This window comes from Dendrobates tinctorius, unplaced genomic scaffold, assembly GCF_039654945.1.
Source record: "Dendrobates tinctorius isolate UK_male_01 unplaced genomic scaffold, ASM3965494v1 ptg000007l, whole genome shotgun sequence".
NCBI classification, from domain to species: Eukaryota; Metazoa; Chordata; class Amphibia; order Anura; family Dendrobatidae; genus Dendrobates; species Dendrobates tinctorius.
Genome location: NW_027361675.1, coordinates 55,726,172 through 55,745,945, shown reverse-complemented (window position 1 = coordinate 55,745,945; position 19,774 = coordinate 55,726,172). Strand labels below are relative to the sequence as shown.

The following is a 19,774-nucleotide window of genomic DNA, read 5'->3' as shown; positions in this document are numbered from 1 at the left end:
TACACATAATAAAACAGTATACAGTAAAGGAAATTTACATGGAAATAAAATAACTGTAGATTAAATTAATCAGAATTTTGGACTTCATTAGGCGAACATTCATCATACTTACAAGCAGAGCAATATAGCCGAACAAGCACGAGCGTAAAAAGTACAAATTGTGTAAAGCAAATGCTACATAGATATTAAATACATGACCCAAACTCTGCATGCACCAGGGAAGTCAAAATAATATAGTGTCGCAAGATTTAGTGTGGTGTGGCTGTGACAGCACATTATGACTGCTGATCACCAGTACTTGAAACTGGAAAAAATACTGCATTTACTATATTATTCATTATCAAACAGAGAAGTGAATGGCGCTAGTTGAAAGATGCTGCCTGGAAAAGTGTATTTTTCTGTCTACAACTGTGATTTAATATACAAGTAAACCTATCAAACTACCTCTTCAAGGAATACAAATGAAACAGACTTAACATTTCAGTGCTTGTTGCTGTGATGTGGATTGAGGAAAACTCTTGAGAAGCAGTCTGCAGAGATTAATTCTATTTATTCAGTTAATTGCAACCCTGTTCTTTAACAAACATTGCATTAAGGCATAGGGAAATGTACATACTATTCATTTTCCTAATAAAATTCAATAAAATCCAATGTACCATATGTATATTATCAATGATATGTATGTTCATTTCCATAATTCAAGTCAAGCTCCATGGTACAGATACTAGAAAACATACTCCTTACCTAATAATATCATGCAGTGATGATGAACTATCAGTGTAAAATATTTCCAGATACCAAAATAAAACAAAATAAGATAGAAAGAGATATATAGATAGATTATTTATTTTTCTCTTTTTTCAGGGTTTTTTATTATTTTTTTTTTACGGAACTGACTTAAAACAACCGAGAATTAACAAAAATAAAACTAGCAGTCTAGAACCAGAAGGCATAAGTCCAAGTAGAGGAAAAGGTGGACATGGCGGTATAGGTTGAAGAGCCAAATAGGATTAATCCAACACTTTATTTTGTATTTTTTTTTCTTTTTTTCAGTGATGTCTTATGTTTTATGGGAGTGACACAAAACAACATAGCTTGTAAGCCTATTTTGGGGTCACTCTATCTCCACTAGCCGGAATGGCAGCATTTTAACGGCCAGTAATTTGGAAATGCTGTCATTCAGGACCATAGCTCGTGGGTGGGGGGGTATCTCTCCTTTCTCTTGAGGGTTTAGGAGATGGAAAGCTGAACACTTTCATGGGATATTGTGGAGATGCTCGATGAAACTGGAGGTGATGGTGGTGCTGTCACAGTCTCTCTTTGCGGGGAGGCAGATGACCCTGTTGATCATGAGCAGGAGGAAGAGGCCAAGATCACAGCTGTACAGGGAGCAAGAGGAGGCTCAGATCTGTCTTGCTTTTTAAGGTTTGTGCTCCACTGCACATCGTGCTAGTAATTCAGATACCTCGTTATGCAGGTGGTGCTCAGGTTCAGAACACTTATACCTCGCTTCAGGTTCTGATGGCACAGCTTGAAAACCACCTGTCGTTTGTTGTCAGCATAATGTCTGAAGAAATGCCATGTCAGGGAGCTCTTTTGACCTGGCTTTAGTGTGCTCATTTCAGCTGTGTGGTGGGCAGTAGCAGCTAATGTACTTGATAGAGGCCATCCACTGTGCCTTTGCACCCTGCTCCCTCCTTTTCTGTGCTGCTGTGGCAGTATGGCCTACTCCTCTTCCTCCAAACTGCGCATATCACTTGGTCACTTTGATAGCCTATGCTCGATGTGGGGTCCCTGGGGTCTGCACACTGCAGAAAGATGCTGCAGTTGGCAACGGAGTTTCATCATCATATGACATGTGCTGCAGTGGTCCACTGACCTTGTCACTACTCATCCTTCAAAATAATAAGAAGTGGTTGGGCATCAATGCACTCAGTCTCTTCCACTTCTGGGTCAAAGCCAGGTGGATGGGCCACAGAACCCCAGCCAGCGGAGTCATCAAAAAGCAGAAGAGACTGCTGCATGACTTGGGGCTCAGACTGCTTAACTGATTTGTAAGTGGGTGAAGTGGAAGCCAGGTGACCATGGTCCTCAGGTGCCAACTCTGCACTTTCTGCAATGAACTGGGTGGAGTATAAAGCAAAGGAACTGGAGCCATTGTCAGTCATCCAATGTAATATCGCCTCAACATGTTCTGGTCTCACCATTTGCGTAGCGGTATTCTGACCTATGAAAGGACGCATAACATCCTATTGCATGCATGCAGCAGAGGAAGGTGGTGTATTTGGGCATGTAGCAGGCATAGAATGACTTCCTTTCCCTGCAGCAGGTACACCACCACCACCAGCAGCAACTACACTAGCACCACCATGGCCACGTCCACGTCCCCTAATTGCAGGGTCTACATAGCGGATTTTTGACACAATACTTCCACAGGCAGGGTTGCAGAGTACAGATAACGACTTTGTGGCACAGTACTCCCACAGGCAATGTTGCAGAGTACATAGAGTGCCCCCTAGGGCCATGGGAAACTCTGTACCAGACTGGTGTTTTAAAGGGATGTGTCATGGCAGCAGTGACCCGGTCCGTGGCCCTGAGTGTTCATGAAAAATAAGAACTGTTCAGGAATAAAGTTTATGTGTAGATAGGTTCATGACGCCACCTGTGGTTTCAGGTCAGAGGTGACCAGCGCTGCAGAGCAGATCCTCTGGGACTGGTAGTGATGTAGCAGAGTTGGTATAGCTCTCCACAGGCAGAGCTGTGTCCCAGGGCAGAGGTGATAGCAAATATGTTGTGTTTGGTGGTGGTAGATGTAGCAGAGTTGGGTAGGTGACGCAGGAAGAATTAGAGGACACAACTGGGTGCAGTTCCAAAGGTTTGCTCACTGTCCTTATGGGCCCAAGTGCCCGCTTGGCGCTGCTTCCTCCAGGTGAGGGGCTCAGCAAACTCCCAGGTAGATCAGGATACACATTCCCAGGACTCCCTTCAGTGTGTGCCTTTCCTGGCCGTCTCACTGTGCTGATTTCCTCCCTCCTGTCCAGTACCTTCACAAGCAGTGTCCCAAGCCAGCAGACTTGGATCTTGGTGGGAATAACCTCTAGGTCCCTGGATCCTATGTGTCTGCCTTTTCAGCGAATGTGGATTTGGCTGCAGCACTTGCAATGCTCGTAGTCTCTGGTTGATCTAGCTGAAACCGTTGTTAACTCCACTAGTTTTAGGGCCAGTCCCTATACTGCCACCTGATCCCTCCACCCGAGGTTAGCTAGCGTGGAAAGAGCCCCACGGGCTTTATGGTTGCTGCCTGTGCCTCTAGGATCCCTTCCCTCTTCCACTTCCTCCACTCGTGACAGACTCCTCACTTACACTCTCTTCTCCCGCTCTCATCTTACTTGCTCCTCCCATCTCACAACACCCTTTACCACCCAGGCAGGGTTGAGATCCTCCTCCCGTAGGGTACATTCAGATGCCCTGCTCTATAGGGTGTGAGTTGGGTGCAAGTGTTAGAGTCCAGTGATGTGCTCCCTCCTTACCGGAGAGTGGGGTACCACAACTCTGTGTGAGGTGCAGTACCTCTGTGGCGACTGAACCCTCAGGGGCGCCACATACACACAGTGGCTTTTTGGTGTAGTACCCCCACAGATATAGGTGCAAAGTACACACAGTGTCTTTTTCTCCCACAGGTTGAGTTGCAGGGAACACACAGTGGTTTAAAGCCAGAGTACTCCCCAGGCAGGGGTGCAGAGTACACACAGTGAGAGTGAGTGACTTAACAACAAAGTACTTCCACATACAGTATATGTGAGCAGAGTACATACACAGCGACTTAAAGACACAGAACTCGCACAGATATTGGTTCAGAGTACACACAACGGCTTAAAGGTACAGTACTTCCACAGGCGGGGAGTCCAGAGTAAACTCAGTGGCTTAAAGGCACAGTTCTCCCACAGATATTGGTTCAGAGAACACCCAGCTGCTTAAAGGCACAGTACTCCCACAAGAGGGGGTGCAGAGCACATACAGTGTTTTTTTGTCACAGTACTACACACAATGGTTTTTTTGCAGAGTGCACAACATAACACTGTCTCTCACTTGAGCTGCGTCCTGTCCCTACACTAATTAGAGCAGAATGGCAGTGGCACTCGTGACCTGTCATATATACAGGCCAGGTCACATGGTACACCAGTCAATCACAGCCATATCAATAGTTGGCATGGCTGTGATGACTCCGGAAGTGTGATGCAGCCTTTCAACAAACTTAATTACTCCTTTTGGATAAAATATTTAGGCTTACTGTGCGCTGCTGAGACCAGGATAAAATTCACCACATAAGGAACTTTTTAAATCTTTATTCCCAACGCGTTTCACTTTGAAACGCGTTGGGAATAAAGATTTAAAAAGTTCCTTATGTGGTGAATTTTATCCTGGTCTCAGCAGTGCACAGTAAGCCTAAATATTTTATCCAAAAGGAGTTACATTGGCGGTCACGGTTGTGAACCTCGGGCGTGCAGCAGGCTGACATTGATTTACATGCTTTAATCTGCTTCGGTAAAGGTGAGTAGATTCCATTTGAATTTATTCCAACTTTTACCCAGATAAAACCCTATTGCGCTCTTTCTTTCCTCAGTTTTTACCAAACTTAATTAGGCATCCAAATCTGAACAACAAACCGGATGTCATATTAAACATCTGTGTTTTGGGTTGGGCATGGACCCCGAGCTTGGCAGTTCATGTTCGCTCATCCCTAGTGATTTAATAACCCATAGTGATGGCAATGTTTCAGTTCAGATGTGAACCTTTTCCAAGTATAGCTGAACTAAAATGTCACCATCATTATGAGCTATTAAATCACCTTTGCTTTTTGGAAGAACATGGTGTGCTGCCTCAATTTCTTTACTTTATATTGAGGTATGGTAATTACCTGGAGGCTTGGCACCCTGGTAAAACTAATTTGGTTGGTGCTGCTTCAAACTTTTTATGTTTTAGATAGACAGATAGAATAAATAGATAGATATGAGAAATATAGATAGATAATAGATAGCTAGCTAGATAGATAGATAGATAGAGATAGATAGACAGGGTAAAAAATGTAGATAGCACTCCAATAGTTACCAAAATAGGTGGACTTTATTAGCCCATATGGCGTGATGATGTTTCGGTTCAAATGAACCTTTCTCAAGCAGATAGATAGGATTAAATAAATATGAAAGGCTGATTTTTTTTCAAGCCATTAGGCATACAACTAAATTATATGATTAACTATACATACTGTACCTTTACACAAAAAAGCAATTTCCTGCTCTGTTTTGACTTCATTATTTTCCATGTGTTCTGTCCAAAGAAACAGGAGCACACATGCCTGGATACTATGCTCAGGCAGTAGACTCCTATAAAAGAGATCAATTATTTTTAGGTGGTTAAATATCCAGACATATACATTTCCACTTACAAAAAAAGTCACAGAATATGGGTTAAGTTGAGAATGTGTACTTTTTGTGGATCTCACAACTAAAACGTGACAATGTTGACCTCGCCAGTTTCAAGCGCCATGATTATTTCCCATCCTCCTTCTTACTAGATTTTGGAGACAAGAACAGGATGAACATCAATTGGACCCGTCTTCCTGTATCTTGAAAATTCTGTAAAGATTTACCTTTATTATGACGGCTGCACCATACACTGCGTGCACTTTTTCCTTTGGTGTCACCCCCATTTCCTTATAAGCTAACGAGCAGCCACCTCACTTCTCTCGAGTAGATTGTAAAAGTATGTGTTACTCTGTAATGTCTGATATTGTTTGTACATTAATTCTCTGAGTGTTGTGGAATATGTTGGCACTATAGTAATAAAATTATTATTTATTATTCTAGATGTTTTCTAGAGTCCCAAAATCCAAATGTCCAACTGAACGAAATGCCATAACTTTCCTTTCTTAGTAAGATGAAATTGCTATGCTTGAGAGTTAAGGTACACTATTAGAATAAAGACACTTCAGTAAGTATTTTCATGCTTGAAATTGCTATGATAAGTAGCTTGTCGTTTCATCTACTGTCATATTTCATTGATAATAAAAAGTGACTGAAAGCATTAGAAACAGGCTTAAATAAGATTCGCATTTAACAAACGAGCTGAGTATATAATTGCCTATGTACCATAGACCAGTAATTGTAATAGATGGGAACTGGGAAAGCCATATGCAGCCCATATCAGAGGCTTGTGACGAATGCAAAAATACTCACAGCGTGGAGGACCATAGTTGTTAAAGTCATTCATTGCTGCAGCTTAAAGAGTAACCGTTGTTTTATTTTTTTCTCTTTCTCAGAATTCAATAGAACAGGTGAAAATAAGAAACTTTTTATTATATTTCATCAGAAAAATCAGCTTCTTTTTCCTCCTGAAACTGATCATTCATTACCAAAATTCGGAATTCACAGGTTAAATCTTTATTCCATAAAGACATGATGACAGCTGGTGCTCATAACATTAAATGGGGAATTGTAACCATGTTTCATGAGAACTTTCCTCTTGCTCCTCCATGGAATTTTAAAAGCACCAACTGTCATTTCAGTAATGGAATAATCAGACTTCACTGGGTACAGATCAATTTTACCCATGAATTGAGAATGAGAGATCAATAAAGGAGGTGAAAGTAGAAGATTTCTCTGATGAGATATATTACAAAGTTGCTTATTTTCATTTGTTCCATTGAGCTATGACATAAAAAGTATAATGATGGGTATTCTTTAGGCATAAAAAAAAATTTGTTCACATATTTTGTGTAAAGGTGGAAATTAGAGTGTTTTGTCACAGACTAAGACAAAATAATTAATATGAAGATTTAGAATTTTAGTATGTGTTCTAAAATATGTATCTGATATTTTCCCAGCTGAGAGCTAATTGATGTTTTACTGTCTATCTTGACTATTTACTCTAATACTATCAGCACAATTTTAAAAATGAAATTCATTTGAAAATTATTATTCTCCTCTCGAGTGCTATATAAATGAGTGCATGAAAAATGAATCTAATTTAAGCCTCATGTGCGTCATAAGTATAATGTATGTTTGGCTTTTATAAATATAATGTGCACTTCAGCTGAATGTTAGGAAGCCACATGATATTCATTAACTAGACTTAATGCACTGGCTGCTGAAATTATGATTTAATGCCATAAAAGTAGATATACACCAAGAAGACTGCTGTTATTATCCCTACCGTTCTCGTGAGATACACCAGTAATCCTGTACCTCCCAGGTTTTAAAGCAGGTTTGTACAACACAGATACCAAAAAAATGGCCAGTAAATAATAGAGACGTCCAAAAGTATGAGAAGCCAAAAAAGCATGTAAGCAGATGCAGCCATATATGAAAAGACAATCTTTATTTGAAAAACTTCATATATACTAAAAAAAATGAAATAAGGGGGCAGATATATGGCACAGAGACTCCACTCTCCAGAATACAGGTATGCAGGCATAAATAAAGTAAGAAACAGCCCTAATGGAACATACAGGACTTTAATGTCATTCTAAAAGTATAAATGAGCACAAATTGAGGCACAAAAAACCCTCAATAGTAGCCCATTGTGGGTAATACATAGTGTATTCAAGGAAGATATATACAAAGAGAGAAGTCACAGAGCCAAATGGCATAAACCTGAAAAGAAAACCAGGACAACCTAGAGGAGGTGAGGGACAGTACCCCAAGGCGCGTTATGCATTAGCTTCTTCTTACGGGGGTATGACGGTATGTTAGGAAGCCACATGATGTTCATTAACTAGACTTAATGCAGTGACTGCTGAAATTATGATTTAATGTCATAAAATAAGATATACACTATATATATTATATATTATTCCAACAGTTCTCGAGAGACATACCAGCAATCCTGAACCTCCCAGGTTTTGAAGCTGGAAAAGGGGAAAAATCTAGTTTGTATAGCACAGATAGTAATTTGTGAATGCTTGACTACTTATGCCATGTTTAACATCTAGGCATCCCAATTATAAGAGACAAGAAAGGGAAGGAGCGACATGTTACCAGGTATACCACTAGGTACTTTCTACATGATACCCTTTCCCTTTGTATCTTTCATGACCCCTGTTTGGGTACAAAACAAATAACAGAGCCTATTCATTGCTTTCTTTATAGATACTTTTTGTAACCCCTTCCTGATATGCGCCGCATATGTACAGCACTGCTGGAGGTGCGTTCCCACAAACCGCCATACATGTATAGCATGACAATTGCGTGGACTCACACCAAGTGCCACCACGATAAAATGTGGGTGTTAGCTCTATATTACAGCTGGCACCCTGCTGCAACATCCACGATCGGTGCTGGGGCCAATTGCAGGCATTTAACTCCTTGAAGCCACTGTCACCAACATTGATCAGCACAGCAGCGGAAGGGAGCGCCCGCTCTGCTCTCATTGGCACAACGTGAGTGCCAAAACTCTCCATGGTGACCATAGGCCGAAAGATGACCTCCAGCTCATAGTAAGAGCTGACACGCCTCCTCCTTGTCTGTAAGACAATGATCAAAAGCACTGCAGAGTATTAGATCAGCAATAAGGGCACGGAAAGGGGTACTGGAATAAGGTAAAAATAAAATAAAGTTTTTAAAAATTGCAAAAATATTTAAGAAAAAAAAACAAAATAAAGAACAAAAAAGGATGAAAAAAATATTAATACAGTAAATACATTTATTTATGTAAAAACAAAAATAAACAAAAAAAGTACACATATTTGGTATCATCACATCCAGAACGACCTGACCTATAAAACTGTCACACTAGTTAACCCCTTTAGTGAACATTGTAAAATAGAAATAGGAATCATGGCAAAAAAAAACTCTGCTTTTTCATCATATTGCTGAGCAAAAAAGGGAATTAAAAGTGATCAAAAAGTCGAATGTAAAATGGTATAGCTGAAAACGTCATCTTGTCCCGCAAAAAATAAGCTACAGTAAAGCTCAATCAATGCAAAAATAAAAGTTCTTGTTCTCAGAATAAAGCAATGCAAAAAAAATCTTTTTTCTATCAAATTTTCTATAAAAAGTTTTTATTGTGTAAAAGTGCTCAAACATAAAAAACCTATAAATGTAGTATCGTTGTAATAGTACTGATCCGAATAATAATGTCTTATCGCTTTTACCACATGGTGAACGCATAAAAAAAACAATTAATGAATTGCTGTTTTTTTTCATTCTGCCTCACAAAAATTGGAATAGAAAGCAATCAAAATGGAACCAAAAGAAACATCAACTGGTCCCGCAAAAAACAAGCCCTCACATGACTCTGTTGGCAGAAATATAGAAAAATTATAGCTCTCAAAATATATAGTCTTTTAGTGTGTGATAGCAGCCAAACATAAAAAATTATTTAAATCGGGGATCGCTATTACACCAACCTGAAGAACAAAGTCGTCTAATCACTTATACCACACAAGAAATGGTATAAAAAAATAACTAAAACCATTTCTTCTCCTGCTGTTGATTTTGCCATAAAGCTTGGCTTATATTTATCCTACACTCTCCACTGATCGCTTACACCAAGATTTCTGTGTAAATCTCTAAACTACATGATTCAGACGGACCCCCCAGCAGAAGATTCCCTAAATGAGGCAGATGGAGGCAATGTGGATGCCATATTCCTATGATTCAGTGGCATCTGTCTTTTTTAGGGCTCATTCAGATGTCAATGTGTCTGCTACGTGTGGTGACAGTTTTCACACTTACCGGAGACACTTACACAAGTAGACCCATTCAAGTGAATGAGTCTGTTGCACTTGTCAGTGTGCTTCCACGGACCATGTGTCCGTGGGCAAAACAAGCTGACATGTCCATTTTCTAACAGCAGCACGGTCCACAAAAGTCAGGCATACATGCACACTGATGACACATGGATGACATCTATGTGTCATCAGTGTGACATGTACTGGAACCTGGGAATCAGTGGTACAGTTCCCTGGCGCCGGGTGCTGAAGACTGCTCTCATCATTCTTCCCTGCTCGCGCTGTGATGAGCGTTAGCAGGGGAGAATGCTGAGAGTTGTATTTAGCTAATAACAGGGAGAGAGGGAGGCAGCTCATGGGACTACTACTCCCATCAGCCTACACCTGCTGCCGCTAATAACAGAGTGAGCAAGTGCAGGCTGGTGGGAATATTCATCAGTCGCCGCCTGCACTATAAATAAATTTAAAATACACAGTTGGTTCCCCTGTATATTTAATGATCAGCCAGGCAAAACTGACAGGTGTGGGCTGCAACCCTAATTGTCACCTTAAACAAGGCTGGTTATCAAGAAAAGAGGGGTCCCCACGCCAGGTACTGAAGACCGCTCTCATCATTCTTCCCTGCTCGCGCTGTGATCAGCGTTAGCAGGGGAGAATGCTGAGAGTAGTATTTAGCTAATAACAGGGAGAGAAGGCGGCAGCTGATGGGACTACAACTCCCATCAGCCTACACCTGCTGCCACTAAAAACAGAGTGAGCAAGTGCAGGCTGGTTGGAGTATTCATCAGTCGCCGCCTGCACTATAAATAAAAAAATTAAAAAATGGATTCCCCTGTATTTTTGATGATTAGTCAGGCAAAACTGACAGCTGTGGGCTGCAACCCTAGTTGCCACCTTCAACAAGGCTGGTTATCAAGAATAGAGTGGTCCCCACAATGTTTTTTTTAAATTATTTAAATAAATAACTTTAAAAAACTGGGTGGGGTCCCCCCAGTTTTGACAACCAGCATTGCTAAAGCTGACAACTGAAGGTTGTGGTCCGCAGCTGTCAGTTTTTCCTAGCTGGTTATCAAAAATACAGAAGATTCCAGGCCGTTTTTTAAATGTATTTATTTATAGCACTTTCAGCGGCTGATGTATACTACCATCAGCCACTGCCTGCTCTCACTGTTATCATCTAAATACAATGCTCAACATTCTTTCCAGCTAGAGTGAGCAGAGGAGAATTATGAGAACTGTCTTCAGCACCCGATGCTGGGAGCAGCATGAACAGTATCACTGCTTCCCAGGTGCCAGTATGTGCACTACTGATGCGGCACAAGGACAGCACATGGTTGCCACACATATGCCACAAGGATTACTCCCACGGACACACAGACACTGATACTGTATCTCCAGTACTGTTTTTTCAGGTACCAGTAATATGAGGACGTGTGAAAGAGCCCTAAATAGAAGGACATTGCTAGAGGCCACATGGAGTTCAGAGTAACTTAGCTGCCTCATCATAGTGAATGGATCTGTTGGGGGTTTCATTTGAATCATGTCATTCGAGGATTTAGATGTAAACCAAAATGTAATTTCTCAGTGCAGTGCACAGGATAAATGTGATACCAAATGTTATGTAAAATATTCCCAACAAAAGTTTCAAATAAATCCACAAAAAAAGCAAGCCCCCACTCATGTCAGTCGTCAATCGCTGGAAATATAGGGGTCTTCCACATTACTGGTAGTACAAAGGCTTTGGAAAGTGCTATGGCTCCTTGTCCCCCCCAAAAAAATCCAGCAAATTCTGTGTTCCCAAATCCAAATGCCCCTTTCTCTTCTGAGTCCAACAGTATGCCTAAACCACAGATAGCATCCATGTTTGGTATTTTTGTAGTGATGAGAGTCAGCTTAATTTATAGGTGCATGTCTCCAGAATCACGAGCTGGGCACACTGTACGGGCACTGCACTGTACTGTACTGGTCACTACAATGTATGGGCACTACACTGGCAATTTTGCAATTTTCACTCAGCAACATTCACTGCTGCTTGTTTCTGGCAAACACCCATGGAGTCAAAATTGTCACTACACATGAGAAACTGGGTCTGAGCAGAAAAAGTAAATTAATGTGCATGCAAAATGTAATTGCATATGAACACATGAATGACCTTTACACAGAGAAAACCAAAAACAAAACAAATATCCTGGAATAAAAAAGTAAAAAATATATTGCAAAAATTGCATGAAGGTAGTAATAATAAGGGTATTTAGTTAACATAATTTTGATCAAAATAATGTAGAAGTCATCCCGCCGCGTCAGGGCAACCGCCGTGGGACAGTCCTAACTCTTGTATTTAAAACCTTTCCACTTGTCAAGTGACATAAATGTGAACAAGGACAGAGGGACTGAACCACCAGTAATAGTATAGGCCAGACAGGATGGATTTTCAAACTCAGAAACAGGGCGGTCACACCCTTATATGCACAGAATGCACAATGAAACAAATGAGAAACTGGGTTTGAACAGAAAAAGTAAATTAATGTGCATGCAAAATGTAATTGCATATGAACACATGAATGACCTTTACACAGAGAAAACCAAAAACAAAACAATTATCCTGGAATAAAAAAGTAAAAAATATATTGCAAAAATTGCATGAAGGTAGTAATAATAGTAATAATAAGGGTATTTAGTTAACACAATTTTGATCGAAATAATGTGGAAGCCACCCCGCCACATCAAGGCAACCCCAGTGGGACAGTCCTAACTCTTGTATTTAAAACCTTTCCACTTGTCAAGTGACGTAAATGTGAACAAGGACAGAGGGACTGAATCACCAGTAATAGCAAATTTACTTTTTTATTCCAGGATATTTGTTTTGTGTTTTGTTTTTGGTTGTCACTACACATGTAGATAAATTACTAGATGGGTGTAATTTTCAAAATTGTGTCACTTGAGGGGGTATTCTCCTGTTCTGGCACTTAGGGACTCAATACAGTACAGTCTCATATAGACTATTGCCATATTCAGCAGAAATTGTGAGATAGATTTTGGTGCCTATTTTACCCTTTTCCCTGTAAATTTTTGTCTAAAACAAAATTTTTTGTGGTAAAAATGTAAATATTTTTTCTTCACTGCTAAATGGTGTAACATTCTGTGACACACCCGTGGTGTCAATGTGATCACTGCATCTCTAGATGAAATCATTGAGAGGTGTAGTTTGTCTCAGGGGTATAACATGCCACCCTCAAATCATTCAATGGAAATGGGCACTACAATAAGGTGCTATTTCTCCTATCAGAGATTTGCAATGTGCTTTAAAATTAGTTTTTGACCACATATGAGGCATTGGCATACTCAGGAGAAATTGAGTAACATTTTGTGGTCCATTTTCTCCTATAACCCTTTTTGAAAATTGAAAACTTGAGGCCAAAATAACATTTTAGTGGACAAAATGGTAATTTTCCATTGACTCGGGCCAATGTTATACAATTCTGTGAATCACTTGATGGTTAAAAATTAGTGATGAGCGAGTATACTCGTTGCTCGGGTTTTCCCGAGCATGCTCGGGTGGTCTCCGAGTATTATGGCGTGCTCGAAGATTTAGATTTCGTCGTCTCAGCTGCATGATCTGCGACTGCTGGACAGCTTGAATACATGTGTGGAATGCCTGTTTGTTAGGGAATCCCCACATGTATTCAGCCTGTCTACAAGTTGCAAATCATACAGCTGAGACGACAAAATCTAAATCTCCGAGCACGCCAAAATACTCAGAGACCACCCGAGCATGCTCGGGAAAACCCGAGCAACGAGTATACTCGCTCATCACTATTAAAAATGTTCACTATACCACTAGATGAATTCCTCAAGATGAGTAGTTTCCAAAATGGTATCACTTGTGGGGGTTTCTACTTTTTTGGCATGTCAGGGGCATTCACAATCTGTTCCAGCCAAAATTGTGCTACTGAATTCAGTTACTCATAAACCACATCACAGGAAAACTTAAATACAGTCCTTGTCCGGCACAAAGTGAAATATTAAGCAAAACATCCATACAATAGTGCTGGTTCGCCAACTTGGGTTAGAATTCAATTGGCACTCCTTCCTTTCTGACCCCTGCCGAGTGCCCAAACAGTTGTTTTCAACCACATATGGGGTAATTACATACTCAGGATAAATTGCACAACAAATTGTATGGTCCATTTATCCTATTACCCTTTTGAAAATGAAATATTTGGGGCTAAAGCAACTTTTTTGTAAGTAAAAGTGTTTTTTTTTTTTCATTTTTATGGCTCAATGATATAAAATTCTGTGGAGCACCGGTGGGTTCAAGTTGCTCACCAGACCTCTAGATAATTTCCTTGAGGTGTGTAGTTTCTAAAATGGGGTCACTTGTGGGGCATATCAACTGTTTAGGCACATGAGGGGATCTGCAAACACAGCAGGATGTCTGCTATCTACTTCAGCTTTTGTGTTCTAAAAGTCAATTTGCACTCCTTCCTTTCCAAGCCCTGCCATGTACCCAAACAGTAGTTTTTCTCCACCTGTGTAGTATTGGTGTACTCAGGAGAAATTGAACAAGAAATTAAATGGTTCATTTTCTCATGTTACCCTTGTAAAAATGCAAAATTTGGTGCTAAATGAACATTTTTGTTGGAAAATGTAAAATGTTTATTCTTTTCCTTCCACATTGCTTTAATTCCTTTGAAGCACCTACAGGGTTAATACATTCTTGAATGTGGTTTTAGGCACTTTAAAGGGTGCAGTTTTTTAAATGGCATCACTTTTGGGTAATTTATGTCATATAGGCCCCTCCAAGTCATTTAAAATGTGATGTGATCTCAAAAGAAAATGGTTTTGTAAATTTTGTTGGAAAAATGAGAAATTGCTGATCAACTGTTAACCCTTCTAACTTCCTAATAAAAAAAAATATATTATGTTTCAAAAATGAAGCAGATGTAAAGTAGACATGTGGTAAATGTTACTTATTAACTATTTCATTTGCCATAACGCTCCGGTTTAAGGGCATGAAAATTATAGTTTGAAAATTGCAACATTTTCACCAAATTTCTGTTTTTTCACAAATAAACGCAAGTCATACTGAATACATTTTACCGCTACCATTAAGTGCAATATGTCAGAAAAAATCAAACTCATAATCACTGTGATCCTTGCCAGAAAAGGCATGCTGGGGATGTGACAATTCACAGCTTGCCTTCATTTGAGCACCAAGATTTTCTGCATGAATGGGATTTTCTACAGGGTGGGCCATTTACCTGGATACACCTGTGTGGGACATTTAGAAAGTTGGACCAAAATGGCCAACTTTAAAATAGTCACCACCCATCTGGAAAAGTTTTCCTCCTCCCATATACTAATTTACCACAAACAGGAAATTGATTTCACCAACCCTTCTCATTTTATTTAGGTGTATCCATACACATGGCCCACCCAGGTGTATCCATATAAATAGCCCACACTGTAGAATCCCTTCCACATGCAGTGTAATGTACTTTTTTGGATCCACTTTTCTTTTCATACATGTAACTTATACAACATACTAATGCCACCAACCTTATTTTATCTTAAAAGTGAATCTGTCACCAGGTTTTTGCTATCTAATCTGAAAACAGCATAATGTAGAGGCAGAGACCTTGATTCTAGTGATATGTCACTTATTCGGCTGCTTGAGGCAGTTTTGATAAAATCATATTTTATCAGAAGGAGATTATCAATAGCGAACTAGTAAACCCGATGCCAGGTAGTGCAACTACATTCTGACAACTGATTGCTGCCAGTCTGTACTGAACAGAATGCTGCCAATCAGTGATACTGTATGTACAGGGTTATACAGATCTCAGGATTCAGAGAATTACTAGACATCTGCAGCAGAGAAAATAATTTTCATCAAATCTGCAACACACAGTAAACTAAGTGATACATCGCTGGAATCAGGGTCTATCATATTAGGCAGCAAAAACCTGGTGACAGATTCAACAATGTCCAAAATTTGAGGATGTGTTTCACTCTGTCTAACTATACTCACTGAATTATAGCTTGGTACATTGCCTTGGTTAACAAATCCATACTTTGTCTTGTGGAATGGGGAGTTGTGTCAATGCCATAAAATTTTGAAGGATTGAAGGGAGGTTGACCAGTGAAATCAGGTACACCATCTGTAGAAAACAAAAATAAGTTAACGTTTATCAATGTATTGTAACAATGCTACTCATCTGGGAGCGATATGAGGTATCACAGTTACTCATAAACCACATCACAGGAAAACTTAAATACAGTCCTTGTCCGGCACAAAGTGAAATATTAAGCAAAACATCCATACAATAATGCTGGTTCGCCAACTTGGGTTAGAACCCATTTTCGTAGTCCTTTAGAAAAGGCACACAATCCAGGAGGTCTGCTCACCTCCATGCACCAAACCATGTGTGACATAAACAGGTCCAATTTTACAATGTGAACCACGCCCAGGGGTGGAGATATGGTGAGCTGTCACCCCACCCTAACTTCAGCTACTGGCAATAAGACATGGCCCTCTCATGGCAGATTAACCCCTCTTAGTAGTATGTGTACTACTAGAACATTACTTAAGGTTTATACCACAGAGGACATGCACCTCTGAGATACATATCTTCCATCCACTATGCGTCCTGCAGCCATTTTACAGTATGTATTATTTACACGCTCCCAGGTAAGACGTCCAACCTGGTGATAAATATTTCAAGCTATACGCTCTCCCCTGCGTACCTTGCTGTACTACAGAAGGGACTATTGTTTTGTCCAACCCCCAACTGGGGAAGAATCTGCAGCGAATTTACTGTTCTATTAGATTAAAGACTCATTTTGGTAACCTTTCTGGGTCCTCCGATAAAAGTGTCTCCCTCTGAAGATGCCTCTGTTCCGGAGCTCTCAATCTCGCTATTGAGCCTACATAATACTAGCACTTTCAACCCTCCATGCACCTATCACACTGCAGAAACCTTTATTACACTAGTAGATAGGGAAATTAAACCTCTATCCCATCAGCAAAACCTTGCTTTTTTCCCCACACAACACAACCTGACATCCATAGAAAGACCAGCTTTACGAACATAACAAAAAACAAAAATTTCGTCATTAAGCCAGCAGACAAAGATGGCGCTATTGTGGTCATGGATCACAGTTTATACTCTAATGAGATGCAACGCCAACTTTCTGACCAAGACCTATAAAATTATCTTTAGGAATCCAACCACTATCATAAACAATAAAATTCAAACTCTGGTTAAAATCTACATAGATAATCATACCATTGACAAAAAAACTGCCACATTTCTCACTAATCTATATCCTATATTACCTGTATATTACCCAAAATCCACAAATCTTTAACTAACCCACCAGGCAGACCCATTGTGGCATCCACCGACTCCACCCCTATCAATATTTCTTGAAAAAGTTCTCACACCTTTGGTGAAAACTACTAGGTCATTTTTATTGGATACTGGACACTTTCTAAACATCATTAGAGAAATTGGAACTGTACCACCAGATAGCCTACTTGTCACACTAGATGTAAACAGTCTCTATACTTCAATCCCACATGACAAAGGGATTTTGGCCACTAAAAAATTATTGATGACCTCCAATATGTCTACATCCTCTATACAACTGTGCCTAGACCTTTTGAACCTAGTTCTCCATGAGAATTACTTCCTTTTCAAGGACACTTTTTATGTTCAAGCCCGTGGCACCGCCATGGGCTCGAACGTTGCACCTGCCTATGCAAATGCCTATGCAAATGCCTATATGAACTATTTTGAGGAACAATTCATCTACAGTAATGAATTATTTAACCAATATGCTAGGAGTTACCATCGTTATATCGATGATATTTTCTATATCTGGACAGGAACATCCCAATCTCTGCAATTAATTTTCTCATACTTAAATTCCATATCACCAGAATTACAATTCACTATACATTGTGACAGAACTCAAATCTCCTTTCTGGACACCTTGGCAATTAAAGGCATTAGTGGGGTTCTCAGTACAGATCTATACACTAAGCCCACCAACTGCAATAGTTTATTGCATAATGCTAGCTGTCAAACAAAGGCCACTAAAAATAGTCTTCCACGGTCTCAGTTTAAAAGGGTGGCCCGTATTGTCAGTGACACTAATACTCTTTCTACTACACTTAAAGACATGTCCACTAAGTTCAGTGAGAGACAATATCCCTCTATACTTTTACAAAGGGAGATAAGCCATACCCTGAATCCGGAACTATACTTTACTATATTTTATTCCATACATTTTTCTCAATATTTCATCATAGGTCACCATTCACCTTGGCAACCACTTCATTGAGGTATTTAACAAACTCTGGTACTTCACTTCATGATTTCTCCCTTTATATGATTCTCACAGTATGGATTATTTACTATACATTACTTATACCATTAGTAATGTCATTGTGACAAGCACGTAATATAATCACAAATATTCACTCATAAAATAACTAAATTTTCATGAAGCATTTCAGAAAGTGGGAGTTGTGTTATGGATGTTCATTGCTACCAAATACATATACAGTTCTGGAAAAATTAAGACATGCTGATCTGCCCTTTTGTTGTAGAAATATTCTTTGGTATTACATATCTCTATTCACTGTATCCTTAAAAGTAAGATTAAACTCCATCTCTCTCCTGATCAGTAAACCTCAATGTTTTCATGATCCAGGTATTCATTCTGTCCAATAAACTTCCTACACAATATTTTTTTTCTATACCAATCTCACCTGGCTATCCAAAAGTCAGAACCACGGCAACAAATAAAATGCTTATTGTCCCCCCAGATGAAGGATTAAGTGCAAATCATGAGGTGGGTGAAGGTGGTTCTCTGACTAGGAGGGATCTTTTGGGTAATACTCATTATTCATCTTTTCTTGGTGTCTGGTAAACTCTTACCATATAGGCTACTGGTGACACTTATGGGAGTCCCATCATTACCTTATGATTTGTCATTGACATCAAGTAATTTATTTGTAAATTACCTATTAATACTATACTGTTTATGCAGGTAGCCTACATTCCCTCTTTCTATCTGGATTTTTTTTCATATATTGTGTCTCTGACTTTTATATACGTTTTACTGTTCCTATACCATGCTCTTTTAACTTGATTAATAAAAGCATGATTTTATTACTGATCTTGCTCGTTCCCTGCTTTATTTTTTTTCAGTATTTTTTATTACTAAATATTAAAGGAAAACTGTCATGTCCCAAAACACTACTAACCTGCAGATATGGGATTAACCTGATTGTTAAAAGCGCTGTAAAACTGTCCAGCAGTCACATTGAAATCCTTATTAATACATCAATGCCAAAAAGAAAAAAATGGATGGTATTAGCCCCTTAAAAGACAATAATAACAAGAAAATGTTCGAGAACAAACAAAAGGCTGAGATATTAACCCCTTAGCAACAGAGCCAGTTTGCAGCTTAATGACCAGGCCAATTTTTACAATTCTGACCACTGTCCCTTTATGAGGTTATAACTCTGGAATGCTTTAATGGATCCCGCTGATTTTCATGACATATTGTACTTCATGTTAGTGGTAAAATTTCTTCGATAAGTCTTGTGTTCATTTATGAAAAAAATGGAAATATGGCGAGAATTTTGAAAATTTTGCAATTTTAAAACTTTAAATTTTTATACCATTAAATCAAAGAGATGTGTCACAAAAATTTCTTAATAAATAACATTTCCCACATGTCTACTTTACATCACCACAATTTTGGAAGCAAAATTTTTTTTTGTTAGGAAGTTATATGGGTTAAAAGTTGACCAGCGATTTCTCATTTTTACAACAAATTTTTATTTTTACAAGGGTAACAGGAGAAATCATACCCCCACAGTTATTGTGCGATTTGTCCTGAGTACGCTGATACCCCTTATGTGGGGGGAACCACTGTTTGGGTGCATGGGAGAGCTTGGAAGGGAAGGAGTGCCATTTTGGAATGCAGACTTTGATGGAATGGTCTGCGGGCGTCATGTTGCGTTTG

At 39.4% G+C, this 19,774-nt stretch overlaps 1 protein-coding gene across 1 annotated transcript in view; it reads right to left on the bottom strand.

Moving 5' to 3' along the window:
• The window catches only part of LOC141086031 (uncharacterized), a 971,752-nt gene that overhangs the window by 323,052 nt on the left and 628,926 nt on the right, over window positions 1-19,774 (bottom strand). The window contains exon 79 of the mRNA XM_073571764.1: window positions 15,762-15,891. Within this exon, the coding sequence (XP_073427865.1) occupies window positions 15,762-15,891 (130 nt within the window). The remainder of the gene's footprint in view (window positions 1-15,761; window positions 15,892-19,774) is intronic.